Raw genomic sequence first — 14718 nt, forward strand, 5'->3', positions numbered from 1 at the left:
GGATCCTAATAAAATTCCAAATACCAAGTTTAAGTAGTCATTTAAACCTGACTGTGCTTGTGCTACAAATCTTCCGCATGACTACTGACACAGCTATGTGGAGTGGATCTGTGAGGAATGCAGCGTAATCAGTGATGTATTGTAGTAGTGGGCAGAGTTTGTAGAGTGGATGGAATTAGCACCAGTCAATTAACACAGTGCTCTGTCTGTCTATCAGACTGTCAACCTGCTGACCTTGACTTTGACCACGCACGCAAGCACTCACACACAAACACACACACACACACACACACACACAGCTGCAAATAGGACACATATACTCAGTATACAAAACATTAAGAACGCCTGCTCTTTCCATGATATACTGTAGACTAACCAGGTGAATCCAGTTGAAAACGATGATCCCTTATTGAATCCACTTCAATTAGTGTCGATGAAGGGGAGGAGACAGGTTAAAGAATGATTTTTAAGACTTGAGACATTTGAGACATGGATTGTGTGCATGTGGCATTCAGAGAGTGAATGGGCCAGAGAAATGATTTAAGTGCCTTTGAACGGGGTATGATAGTAGGTGTCAGGCACCGGTTTGTGTCAAAAGCTGCAATGCTGCTGGGTTTTTCACGCTCGACAGTACCCCGTGTGTGTCAATTGTCCACCACCCAAAGGACATCTAGCCAACTTGCCACAACTGTGGGAAGCTTTTGAGTCAACATGGGCCAGCATCCCTATGGAACACTTTCGACACCTTGTAGACTCCATGCCCCTACGAATTGAGGCTGTTCTGATTTCAAAGTGGAGGGTGCAACTAAATATTATGAAGGTGCTCCTAGTGTTTGACATACTCAGTGTATTTGCTGTTGTAGAGGTGAGTGTTTGTTTATGCAGCTGTGGTTGATCCCTGCGCCAGACCGAGTCAAGTTTCTTTGATCTTTATCGGGTTGTTGTAAGTCTGAGTGCTGCTCTATAACTGTTGATTTCTGGTCATTGATACTGATGCTGGCCAGATAGTTAGACTAGCTTATTCTGTGGTAGAGCTGTGTGAATATGAGTGTACAAAACATTAAGAACACCTGCTCTTTCCATGACATAGACTGACTGAATCCAGGTCAAAGATATGATCACTTATTGATGTCACTTGCCCCGACTATTTGAGGCTGTTCTGAGGTGAAAATGTTTGGTATACTCAGTGTAGATCTAGGAATAAGATAGACAGAACATTAGACACACTCAGACAACACACAGAGTGCACATTTACAGGTGTGTCTCATTTTCCTTAGTTTGCAACACATCTTACTGTCCTGTTTCAGCTGGTAAGAACACGATATTTACAACCATGACTACATTGAAATTGCACTATGGGTACAATGGAATTCAACATGATCCTTACTTACCTGCGACAAAGTGGTACCTGTTGCAAAAATGGTACCTATTGCAATGAATTCCAAAGTTAATAACAAGTAACCACATGATATGCCGAGTTCTAAGTGAATACCAGGTACATTGCAGATTGTGAAGTCAAGTGTGACCCAATCCTGCCGTTGTGAAACGAATGCATGGATTGATTGGTGGTATAGGATTTATGTCACTGGGTTTCTCAAATCCAGCTCAAGACAAAATCCTCTCTTGCCCAGACCTGAAATAACTATACTGTACTGTAATGTACTGTGTACTCAAATCATAAGACTTGTATGAATTCCATGGAGCGAGGCAATATTATGGAATCCTATTACGCTGACGTAAGTGCGTGTATATGTGTGTGTGGGGGGGGTGTGTGGAGTCTGTGTAACCCCAGTGATGTCGCTCCTTGGGAGCGGGTTCGGGGTGAACATGCTAAGAAAATAAGCCAGTTATAACACTTGTATGAACATCAGCTACATACAGTATACGTACAGTACAAGGGACACAGAACATTATCCCCCCTTAAGATCACTGTCAACCCCCCCAAAGAAAAAAAAAGAAAAAAATTTTTTTAATTTTTTTTTTTTTTTAAAGATCACTGTTAGGACAGGCTGACTCCTGTCTGATTGACATACGTTTCCTCTCAGGGTTTAATGCGTTATGCTTTGTTCTTATGTCTTGAGTTGTGTGGTTCTGATGCAGGATCAGTGGTATATTTTGTGGTGTGTTGTCTGTCATGTAAACCTCCCTGTCCATCTATTCCCAGATCAGCTGGCCAGCCCCCAGAGACAGAGTTGAGATGTGTAAACTGGCCGGCAAGAATGCTCATGTGAGTACAATCTGGACAAAGCCTGAAGCCTTGTTTCATTCACATTGACAATAAAATCACTGTTCAGGTAAAAAATTACACTCCAAAAATATCTTCCTCTTCCTGGTTCCTTTCTTCTTACTCTCAGTTGGAGTGTGGCAATTTTGTGCGTGTGCTCCACAACTATAACCACACCCATCTGTACACCTGTGGGACAGGAGCCTTCCACCCCATGTGTGCCTTCATTGAGATCTCAGGACGCAGAGAGGTAGAGTCGGGGAGAACACACACACTCACACACACAGCACACACTGCTTACTTACACAGTCTCTCTCTTTCTCTTCAGGAGGGTGTGTTCCAGTTGTTGTCCGGTACAGTGGAGTCTGGGAGGCTGAAATGTCCTTACGACCCCAGGCAACCTTTCACCTCTGTACTCACAGGTCAGACTACGCCCCATCATAATTTCCTCTTTTTACTAACCTAGACCTACTGGCGGTACCTCAGCCCCACCCTGACACCATTCTACACCCGCATTCAGCCCTAACTACTTCTCCCTCATGTCCTGGTGTTCAAAACCCCTCTACAATAAAAAGCAAAGCCCTCCTGTAGGGAGAATTCTGTCTGAATGTAATAAACAATGATACTTGGCATGGAACTATAAACACTCTGACTCACATAGTATCTCCCTCAAGATTCTCTCTGCTATCCCCAGGGGGGGGGGGGTGTGTGTGTGTGTGTGTGTGTGTGTGTGTGTGTGTGTGTGTGTGTGTGTGTGTGTGTGTTGTTACTATGAGGTAAGAAAGACATTGGCATCGACTAAGCCAACTCCTAAATTATTAGAAATATTTTTGGCAAGGCTAGATTCATTGAAACATTTGCTCCGCATATCGTCTTTCAGAAATCTGGTTATGCCAAAGAATGTCATATCACTGAAAGCATGACGGACATTTTAGAGCGATTGACTAATTGTTTTTGTTCAGGTTTGCTTTCTTCCTTTTTATCTGAGTTGAGCTGGTTACTCTAATAGGTTCACATTTACAGTTTTACTTGACCCCCATCATCATTGTTCCAGGCCTAACCCTCCTTTTGTCCGATTGGTTGCAGATCAATTCCTGTATGCGGGCACAGCATCAGACTTCCTGGGTAAAGACACAACTTTCACCCGCTCCCTGGGCCCGCCCCCTGACCAGCACTATATACGCACTGAGATCTCAGAGGACTACTGGATCAACGGTACACACACACATACACACACACACACACATACACACATTGTAAATACTTAATTTGAATCCACAAATAACATTACATCATAAAGGATTCAAACAATTCAAAGGTCGTTGAAGATGCACTATGCAGAAATCTATGAATAAATCACTCCAGCATTTCATGGTTGCTAATATTCTAGTAGTTTGTCTAATTTCAGGTTATGTGACAAAATAAGCAAGTATAGTGTAGAGAATCATTTTACCATCTAAACCGCTGTGAAATATGTTTTCCCAAACCAAAAATATATTTTTCCAGCTGTTTGAAACTAGTGTACAAAACCAAAAGTAAAAACCACAAAAATTCAACTTAAGAAGTGTAGGCATAGAAAAAGGTGCACATAGAACCGATCTACCACTTCTTAGACTTGCTTTCAATGACAAAGACAGATCTATAACTCAAATTTCTATGTGAATTTGGTCCGGTCGCCCATAAAGTGACATATTGCATCTTTATTAAGGAAACAAAAAGTACCTTCTCCTCCACACTTTCTCCTACCCATAACTGTTGAGACAGTACCTAGCCAGTTGATTTGCTCTACCCTTAAGCAGGCCTGCAATCTGAAGGCCTGTGTACGTGGCCGAGACTGCCAAATAGCAATGCCACCAACTAGCATTTGTATCCCAGGTTGTCCAAGCATGATATTAGGGGCTGGTAATTAAAGGTGCTACACATTGTATTGTTTTGCATTGTAATTTCAGAAAATGTCCATAATAAATCTGCAGTAATAGTAAAATGATGTGTTTCACAGTATTACTTATCCGCCAGTGTTGTGATTGGCTGTGATATTCTCCTTTTGATTTCTCCCACCGGGCAGGCATCTGCTGTCAAAAAAGCTGTTTAGACTTTGTGGTTCTGTTATCTAGTGGATATCAGGGCAAATATTATATTCTACACTGTTCACTACAATTTTAGCTTATGTAAGAAAACAAGCACTGAATAGTCATCACAAGGCCTTACTTTGATGGCCTAATTTTACCCTAACTCGGTGGTGTTATGAAACTCCTGGTTTACAGGCCACATCAGGCCTGCAAGTCACATTAAGCTGGCATGCAAAGTGATGTGTAAATCCTATTGGAATCCAGCCAGAGTTGTGATATCCAACAGTTTATTCACCCACAACCTGCATTCAGAATGACTCTCAGGGTTAGGAAAGTTGATAAGAAGGCTATCTAAACCATTTAACCTGGAACAACCATTTCAGTAACTAACGCAATAAATATAACTAACCGATTGGATTAGTTTAGAAAAATTTATGTTATTTATATTTGTGTGGCATAACATTTATCAACCAATCAATCAATCAATACAAAAGCACAGATATTTAAAAAATCTTAAAAGAAAATTGACCTGCACTAGAGCATGCAGGAAAATATGGTAATGATGGGTGTAGTTTTGATGGGACTGTTTTACTCTCCAAAGTGTAAAACAATAACTCGTTATTGACACCAACACTGGGGGTTATTTTACACTCTTATAGAGTGATTGTAACTCCCGAATCAACACTACAAATGTTACATTGAAAAATCAACACTTGACAATTTGCTGTGCACACACACAACATACACACAAACATAAACACACACACGCATATTGTAGAGCTGTGAATTATCAGCTTGTAGAGCCATTCATTGTGGCATGACATTATATCTCAGTAACTGTTGGCCTGGTTCTTTAGAATACATCCTTCCTCTCAGTCTCGGTACATAAGGATTGGTTGAAGCAGGTGAGTTCATTCACAGGCTAGTTTTGTCATTGAGTGTTTCACTTCCCAGTCTCCATTGATACACAGAGCTGCTTTGTGTTCTCATTTTGGGCTTGAGGGAGGTTATTGGCATTCCTGCCCAAAGCAAACAGTCCAGTTATTCATTTATGACTTTTACACGAGTTCCACACTATAGACACCACACCTACTGTACAGGGCATACGTACTGTACCTACTAGGGGATTTACAGTGTGTCACAGTTCACAGGTCCCTGGTCTACATACACACACTACAAGCACTATTCTATGATACACACTCCTCTCTGTCTATTCTAGGAATCACTCTCGTCTACGTTTGTCACGGATCAAAAGATGTCACCAGTTTCCAACTCCTGACACACACTCACCACATTTCAGAGCCAGGGGCAGGGTGTGAGGGAGATCTCTAGAGGCGTGCTGTCACTGTGTACGCGTGTGTCAGAGGTTTTACCTAACGTACAGTCTTAGCTAACGTACAGTAACAGTGACTATGTGTAGTGTGTGTGAGCAGGCCTACATTGGACTATTTTAAGGAATCCACCCAGAGGCTTCGGTTAGTTTCCAGGGTTGATGTCATGTTACTGTAACACCCAGATCACGGCTCTTTCTTTCTCACTCTGTCTAGTTCCTTTCCTCTGATCCATGGCTCTGTCTGGAGGTATTTTAACATTCATAAATCAGGGTGCTCCGAGGAGACTGAGGCGCGTGCTAACTCTAACTTCTAAAAGACGCTCCGCTGTGTCCATAGGGTCAGGCTGGAAATTAACAATGTTGCTTTTATAACTCTCTCTCTCTTTCTCTTTCTCTTTTTCGTTCTCTTTTTCGTTCTCGTTCTCTTTTTCGTTCTCTTTTTCGTTCTCGTTCTCTTTTTCGTTCTCTTTTTCGTTCTCGTTCTCTTTTTCGTTCTCTTTTTCGTTCTCTTTTTCGTTCTCTTTCTCTTTTTCGTTCTCTTTCTCTTTTTCGTTCTCTTTCTCTTTCTCTTTCTCTTTTTCGTTCTCTTTCTCTTTTTCGTTCTCTTTCTCTTTTTCGTTCTCTTTCTCTTTTTCGTTCTCTTTCTCTTTCTCTTTCTCTTTTTCGTTCTCTCTCTCTTTCTCTTTCTTTCTCTCTCTCTTTCTCTTTCTTTCTCTCTCTCTCTTTCTCTTTCTCTTTCTCTTTCTCTTTTTCGTTCTCGTTCTTTTTCGTTCTCTTTTTCGTTCTCTTTTTCGTTCTCTTTCTCTTTTTCGTTCTCTTTCTCTTTTTCGTTCTCTTTTTCGTTCTCTTTCTCGTTCTCTTTCTCTTTTTCGTTCTCTTTTTCGTTCTCTTTCTCGTTCTCTTTCTCTTTTTCGTTCTCTTTTTCGTTCTCTTTCTCTTTTTCGTTCTCTTTTTCGTTCTCTTTCTCTTTCTCTTTCTCTTTTTTGTTCTCTTTCTCTTTTTCGTTCTCTTTCTCTTTTTCGTTCTCTTTCTCTTTTTCGTTCTCTTTCTCTTTTTCGTTCTCTTTCTCTTTTTCGTTCTCTTTCTCTTTTTCGTTCTCTTTCTCTTTTTCGTTCTCTTTTTCGTTCTCGTTCTCTTTTTCGTTCTCTTTTTCGTTCTCGTTCTCTTTTTCGTTCTCGTTCTCTTTTTCGTTCTCTTTTTCGTTCTCTTTCTCGTTCTCTTTCTCTTTTTCGTTCTCTTTCTCTTTTTCGTTCTCTTTTTCGTTCTCTTTCTCTTTCTCTTTCTCTTTTTTGTTCTCTTTCTCTTTTTCGTTCTCTTTCTCTTTTTCGTTCTCTTTCTCTTTTTCGTTCTCTTTCTCTTTTTCGTTCTCTTTCTCTTTTTCGTTCTCGTTCTCTTTTTCGTTCTCGTTCTCTTTTTCGTTCTCGTTCTCTTTTTCGTTCTCTTTCTCTTTTTCGTTCTCTTTCTTTTTTTCGTTCTCTTTTTCGTTCTCGTTCTCTTTTTCGTTCTCGTTCTCTTTTACGTTCTCGTTCTCTTTTTCGTTCTCTTTCTCTTTTTCGTTCTCTTTCTCGTTCTCTTTCTCTTTCTCTTTTTCGTTCTCTTTCTCTTTTTCGTTCTCTTTCTCTTTTTCGTTCTCTTTCTCTTTTTCGTTCTCTTTCTCTTTTTCGTTCTCTTTCTCTTTTTCGTTCTCTTTTTCGTTCTCTTTCTCTTTTTCGTTCTCTTTCTCTTTTTCGTTCTCTTTCTCTTTTTCGTTCTCTTTCTCTTTCTCTTTTTCGTTCTCTTTCTCTTTCTCTCTCTTTCTCTTTCTCTTTCTCTCTCTTTCTCTTTCTCTTTCTCTCTCTTTCTCTTTCTTTCTCTCTCTTTCTCTTTCTTTCTCTCTCTTTCTCTTTCTTTCTCTCTCTCTCTCTCTCTCTCTCTCTCTCTAGAGGCCAGGTTTATATCAGCTCACCCTGTGTCCGACACCTACAACCCTGACGATGACAAGATCTACTTCTTCTTCCGAGAGTCATCATGCGACAGGAGCGATAAGAGTGTCCTGTCCCGCGTAGCACGCGTCTGCAAGGTGAGAGAGGGGAGTGGTGTAGAATGGTGAAAGAACGGTGAGGAGTGAGGGATGGTTTGGGGAGATGTCAGGGAAGGGGCGAAGAGGAGGACCGACATCTAACAGGGCGCATGTACAGTGATAGATCTGTGTCCACTGCTATAGAGCTAGCTTCTCCCACAGATATACTTAAACCCCCCTGGGAGGATACTTCCTGGTACATTCCTCTTGTGTAGTCTGCTGACAGAGGAGCGGACCACTGCTGTCAGAGGAGCGGACCACTGCTGTCAAAGTGGGTAAATTAAAGTTGAACCTCTCTTTGTGTCTGGCTGACAGGGCAGCCTAATGTCAGGTCCCAGGACAGCAGTTGAGGTGTATGAATTAAGTATGCCCTTACAAAAAAAAGACAATAAAAAAAATTATGTGAAAAACACATGGTTTTCATACATGTGTGGACAACTCAGATGTGTTTCTCCCCAGACAATGACTTTTCACCACTTCCAGCTACATCTGGTCTCCCATCCAGGGAGCAACCAGGATCAACCTTGCTCTGCTTCAGAGTAAACCAGCAGTGGGATGCAGGGTACTATGTTGCAGGAATGAATGTGCCAAATCTTGCAACTACAAAAAAGGCAGTGAAATCTAAGGTCAGGGCAACAGAACCAAAGATAGGGAGAATTGCAGGAAAGAGGGATGCGTTTTTTTTATGACTGAAAACAACTTTTTTTGCATCCATTTACAATTAATTTTCTCCCACATTAAATGTGTTTATATATTTGCAATATTTTGTTTCGCTATCAATACTTTTGGGTTTATGTTTTGCTTTCAATATCATTATTTTTGTTTGCAATACTAAGCGTTTTGTTCTCGACTTCAGAAGTTTTACTTGATATTAATGACACAAAAGTAACTCCCTCACTAGAGGATTGCATCATATAATAACACTATGACTTTATTAAAGGTGTTTATAGTGGCAATCCTTCATTTAAACATGAACAAAGTGTTTCCCCACAACAGTTTTGTCAAAAATCTGAGGGATGGGGCTCGAGAAATGCAACCACTCTCCATAAACTACACTATAAATGCATCCATGATATCAAAATTATACTTTGAACCATGTGTTTAGGCTATACAGTGTTTGTTTACATTTTCTTCGTTCACAAACAGTGGAGTAAATGTGGAGTTTTCTTAGATTTGCAAGTTCAGATGTGAAAAATGATCACGTGAAAGTTTTTCACATATGAAACTGCAAATTAGATTTCTTCATGTGATTGTTTTTCACATCTGAACTTGCAATTCTACATGTGAAAGTGAGATTTTCGCATGTGGAGTTGTTTTACATGTGAAAAGGTAAATGTGATTTTTACATGTGAATGTTTTTCACAAGTAAAACTGCATACCCTATTTTCACATGTGAACGTTTTTAACGTGAAACCTCATATTTTTTTGTAAGGATGACAGTAGGATAGTTGGTCCAGTCCCATATTGGTCCTGCACCTACTCTAGCCCCCTACCCATTCTTTAGGTTCTACAGTGGCTTGCGAAAGTATTCACTCCCCTTGGCATTTTTCCTATTATGTTGCCTTACAACCTGGAATTAAAATAGATTTTATGGGGGGTTTGTATCATTTGATTTACACAACATGCCTACCACTTTGAAGATGCAAAATCATTTTTATTGTGAAACAAACAAGAAATAAGACAAAAAAAACTGAAAACTTGAGTGTGCATAACTATAACAAAGTCAATACATTGGAGAGCCACATTTTGCAGCAATTACAGCTGCAAGTCTCTTGGGTATGTCTCTATTAGCTTGGCACATCTAGCCACTGGGATTTTTGCCCATTCTTTAAGGCAAAACTTCTCCAGCTCCTTCAAGTTGGATGGGTTCCGTTGGTGTACAGCAATCTTTAAATCATACCACAGATTCTCAATTGGATTGAGGTCTTGGCTTTGGCTAGGCCATTCCAAGTGCTGCTTTAGCAGTATGCTTAGGGTCATTGTCTTGCTGGAAGGTGAACCTCCATCCAAGTCTTAAATCTCTGGAAGACTGAAACAGGTTTCCCTCAAGAATTTTCCTGTATTGAGCTCCGTCCATCATTCCTTCAATTCTGACCAGTTTCCCAGTTCCTGCCGATGAAAAACATCCCCACAGCATGATGCTGCCACCACCATGCTTCACTGTGGGGATGTTGTTCTCAGGGTGATGAGAGGTGTTGGGTTTGCGCCAGACATAGCGTTTTCCTTGATGGCCAAAGAGCACAATTTTAGTCTCATCTGACCAGAGTACCTTCTTCCATATGTTTGGGGAGTCTCCCACATGCCTTTCGGCGAACAACAAACTTCTTTAAACAATGGCTTTTTTTTCTGGCCACTTCCATATAGCCCAGGTCTGTGGAGTGTACGGCTTAAAGTGGTCCTATGGACAGATACTCCAATCTCCGCTGTGGAGCTTTGCAGCTCCTTCAGGGTTATCTTTGGTCTCTTTGTTGCCTCTCTGATTAATGCCCTCCTTGCCTGATCCGTGAGCTTTGGTGGGTGCCCCTCTCTTGGCAGGTTTGTTGTGGTGCCATATTCTTTCCATTTTTTAATAATGGATTTAATGGTGCTCCGTGGGACGTTCAAAGTTTCGGATATTTTTGTTATAACCCAACCCTGATCTGTACTTCTCTACAACTTTGGAGAGCTCCTTGGTATTCATGGTGCCGCTTGCTTGGTGGTGCCCCTTGCTTAGTGGTGTTGCAGACTCTGGGGCCTTTCAGAACAGTTGTATATATATTGAGATCATGTGACAGATTATGTGACACTTAGATTGCACACAGGTGGACTTTATTTAACTAACTATGTGACTCCTGAAGTTAAATGTTTGCACCAGGTCTTATTTAGGGGCTTCATAGCAGAGGGGGGGAATACATATGCACGCACCACTTTTCCGTTTTCAAATATTTAGAATTTTTTGAAACAAGTAATTTTTTTCATTTCACTTCACCAATTTGGACTATTTTGTGTATGTCCTTTACATGAAATCCAAATAAAAATCAATTTAAATTACAGGTTGTAATGCAACAAAATAAGAAAAACACAAAGGGGGATCAATACTTTTGCAAGGCACTGTACCTGTAGTCCCTAGCCCCTACCTGTAGCTCTTACTCCTTCCATGTTCACGGTTCTGAAGGAGCTGAATTAATGAAGCAATACAGCGGCAGCTCTACTCAGGCTTGTTGGGGGCTAGATGGAGACTACAGCCGTAGAAATAGAATCTCATTCTACACTGTAAAACAATCCTGTTGTTTTTATGGTATCTTACTGGCAGCCAGTTACCTGTAAATTACTATAAAAAAGTTACAGTATGTTACTGTAAATTCCTAATAAACATTGGTTTAACATTGAAAATAGAAAGAAGATTTTATTCCAATATTTTTATGAATATCACCAGCAACAACAGAATAAACACATTTTGAATTACACTAATTGGAGTGCAATTACACTGGTATATCTGACATAAGCTTTGAAAAAGCACCTGTGAATAGTGTGGCAAGTGTGTGGTAAGCTTTCTTGACTTGAACAATAATTTTTGCCAAAACATGGCTAACCTTTAATTAACCAGCTAACAGCTGCTCTTAGCAAAAATGTGTTTGGGAGTTACCTTTCTGTATAATAGGCTATGTTAGAGTTTACACTTCCTCCAATTATGATCTACCAAATCTATTCATTTTAAAATGTTGATTACTTCTCCTTGCCATTATCATTCACCTGATGATAATACAAGACCAGATTTTGCTATTTTTGTGCTAACGTATGATAGGGGTTAAATGGGTCCCTGGGCAAGAAAAGGTTGAAGACCCCTGCTGTAAAGTGTGCAGTAATGTACTGTTAAGCCAAAGTTTCTTTGGAATTTACGGTAAAATACTGTACTTTTTTTTTTACAGTAACTTACAAGTAACTGTCTGCCAGTAAGTTATCGTAAAAACAGCAGGATTTTTTGAGTGTAGTTCTGTGACTACAGCAGGTTGGTTTCTTTGAATCAGGTGTGTTACTTCTTGGCTGGAACAAACGTCTGCACCCAGACTTGCTATTGGAAGCTCCTGGCCGCTGCTGGAAGAAGATATTCAGTTCCCAGCTATGTGAGGTGTGTTTTTTTTAGGTAGTGGGGAGACTGTCCCTGTACTGAGTTATGTCGCCACATCTTCCCACAATAACATGTCCAAGCTCTATTGCAACATTCCCAGTTACAGGCACTTGGGATGTTTATGATTGGGGAGTAAGCTGTAAGGCTGGTGAGGCAGGAGAGGGATTCCTTTTCCTGTGTCTACAGCTGACCATAGAGGGGTTCCTCTCTGGACAAATGGAATAACAGAGCTTCGATTGAACATAATCCCATTTAGAAAACGCTAAAGCCATTATCCGAACAGTTTTTTATAATTGTGTGTCTGTTTAAGATAGTCTCCAGGCCAATTGTAATAGGGAGGTTAGTCTAGGGCCCTTGTCCTGGATAACGGGGCCCTGTACTTGAGATATACTTGAGTACTCCTGCCCTAGCCCTGAGAAGAGCACTGTTTTATTGAGAAGAGCACTCAGCCAAGGGTATACATATGCTAATTAGAATATCTGCATAATTAATGAACTCGCTAGTTTACCTTCAGTTCTTCTTCTCTCATCTTTCTATTTTTTGTTTTATTTCTCTCCTTTTTTCTTGCTTCAAGTTTACTAAATCCCTCTACCATATTCTCTCCTTGTCAGTAATTTTCCTTTTTCAGTCCTCTCTCCATCCTTTGTCAGTTTATTGTGACTGCCGTCATCATTACCGTTAATGAGCAGGCCTCATTCCTCTGCCAGTTGAATAATCACATTTAAACGGGGACATGTGTCTAACTTCACCTGGGTTTATTTAAACTAGTCTCAAACTGGAGTTTAGGATTTCAAGGTCTGTAAAAAGGTGTGCAATTGTGTTGTGCTTGTTACAGTATGTCAGGTCTTTGGACTATGGTTTTAAACCCGATTTCAGTTGTATTTGTGTGTCAGACTATGGTTGTGTTATGGTTGTGTTGTGGTTGTGTTTCAGAATGACGTGGGAGGGTTGAGGAGTCTGACCAATAAGTGGACAACGTTCCTCAAAGCCAGACTGGTGTGTTCCATCCCTGGACCTGAAGGAGTGGACACACACTTTGACGAGCTCCGTAAGACACAAACACACACACACACCTGACATGCTTCCACGTCGACACACGCACAACGCATGTGCACTAAATGCCACATTCTTAACTTTTATGTTTGTGTGTCTGTGTTTGTGTGTGTGTGTGTGTGTGCGTGTGTGTCTGTGTTTGTGTGTGTGTGTGTGTGTGTGTGTGTGTGTGTGTGTGTGTGTGTGTGTGTGTGTGTGTGTGTGTGTGTGTGTGTGTGTGTGTGTGTGTGTGTGTGTGTGTGTGTGTGTGTGTGTGTGTGTGTGTGTGTGTGTGTGTGTGTGTGTGTGTGTGTGTGCGTGTGTGTTTGCATGTGTTGTAGAGGACATATTCATGCTTCCCTCTAGAGATGAGAAGAACCCTGTAGTGTATGGAATCTTCACCACCTCCAGGTAAAATGACTCTTAGTACCCCATACCTTACACCATACCTTACCCCATACCTGACACCATACCTTACCCCATACCTTACACCATACCTTACACCATACCTGACACCATACCTTACCCCATACCTTACACCATACCTTACACCATACCTTACCCCATACCTTACACCGTACCTTACACCGTACCTTACCCCGTACCTTACCCCATACCTTACCCCATACCTTACCCCATACCTTACCCCATACCTTACCCCGTAGCTTACACCGTACCTTACACCGTACCTTACCCCGTACCTTACCCCGTACCTTACCCCGTACCTTACACCGTACCTTACCCCGTACCTTACCCCGTACCTTACCCCGTACCTTACCCCGTACCTTACACCGTACCTTACACCGTACCTTACACCGTACCTTACCCCATACCTTACCCCATACCTTACCCCATACCTTACACCATACCTTACACCATATCTTACACCATACCTTACCCCATACCTTACCCCATACCTTACACCATACCTTACCCCATACCTTACACCATACCTTACACCATACCTTACACCATACCTTACACCATACCTTACCCCATACCTTACACCATACCTTACCCCATACCTTACCCCATACCTTACCCCATAGCTTACCCCATAGCTTACCCCATACCTTACCCCATACCTTACCCCATACCTTACACCATACCTTACCCCATACCTTACACCATACCTTACCCCATACCTTACCCCATACCTTACCCCATACCTTACCCCATACCTTACACCATACCTTACCCCATACCTTACACCATACCTTACTGAGACATGTCTCTACCTGTCAGCTGATTTCTCCCACTATAATAAACTTACTACACTGTACTGTGTTTCTCCCCCAGCTCTGTGTTCCGAGGCTCGGCGGTGTGTGTGTACAGCATGGCTGACATACGAGCTGTGTTCAACGGACCCTACGCTCACAAGGAGGGACCTGACCATCGCTGGGTAGAATATGAGGGGAGAATACCTTACCCTCGCCCTGGAACGGTACACAAACAAACACGCTCATCTCTACTAACCATACCCCGCTCCATGTCCCTCCTGCCTGAAAGCAGACTGAATATTGTTTCTGTCCAGGATTATTTAGAAAGACCCCTCTTAAATGGCTTACAATATGACCCAATCCTGATGTATGAACCAGTCCTGATTAACAATAATAAACACCTATCTATTGCATGTGCCTGTGCACATAATGAATTAATAGTCTGTGAGAGTGTGACAGAAGTCAACGTTTATATGTGAAAGCATGCAAGTGTTTGTCTGTGTGTGTGTGTGTGTGTGTGTGCGTGTGTGTGCGTGCGTGTGTGTGTGTGTGTGTGTGTGTGTGTGTGTGTGTGTGTGTGTGTGTGTGTGTGTGTGTGTGTGTGTGTGTGTGTGTGTGTGTGTGTGTGTGTGTGTGTGTGTGTGTGTGTGTGTGTGTGTGTGTGTGTGTGTGT

At 41.5% G+C, this 14718-nt stretch overlaps 1 protein-coding gene across 3 annotated transcripts in view; it reads left to right on the plus strand.

The window, feature by feature from the left end:
• LOC139539964 (semaphorin-3D-like) overlaps window positions 1–14718 on the plus strand; it is a 69450-nt gene that overhangs the window by 33108 nt on the left and 21624 nt on the right. For all 3 annotated transcript variants that reach the window (XM_071343417.1, XM_071343415.1, XM_071343416.1), the window contains exons 4-11: window positions 2165–2227; window positions 2355–2474; window positions 2553–2646; window positions 3311–3439; window positions 7549–7685; window positions 12727–12841; window positions 13167–13236; window positions 14125–14269. In XM_071343417.1, coding sequence (XP_071199518.1) covers window positions 2165–2227; window positions 2355–2474; window positions 2553–2646; window positions 3311–3439; window positions 7549–7685; window positions 12727–12841; window positions 13167–13236; window positions 14125–14269 — 873 coding nt within the window. The remainder of the gene's footprint in view (window positions 1–2164; window positions 2228–2354; window positions 2475–2552; window positions 2647–3310; window positions 3440–7548; window positions 7686–12726; window positions 12842–13166; window positions 13237–14124; window positions 14270–14718) is intronic.

Source organism: Salvelinus alpinus, chromosome 15 (genome assembly GCF_045679555.1).
Source record: "Salvelinus alpinus chromosome 15, SLU_Salpinus.1, whole genome shotgun sequence".
NCBI lineage: Eukaryota > Metazoa > Chordata > Actinopteri > Salmoniformes > Salmonidae > Salvelinus > Salvelinus alpinus.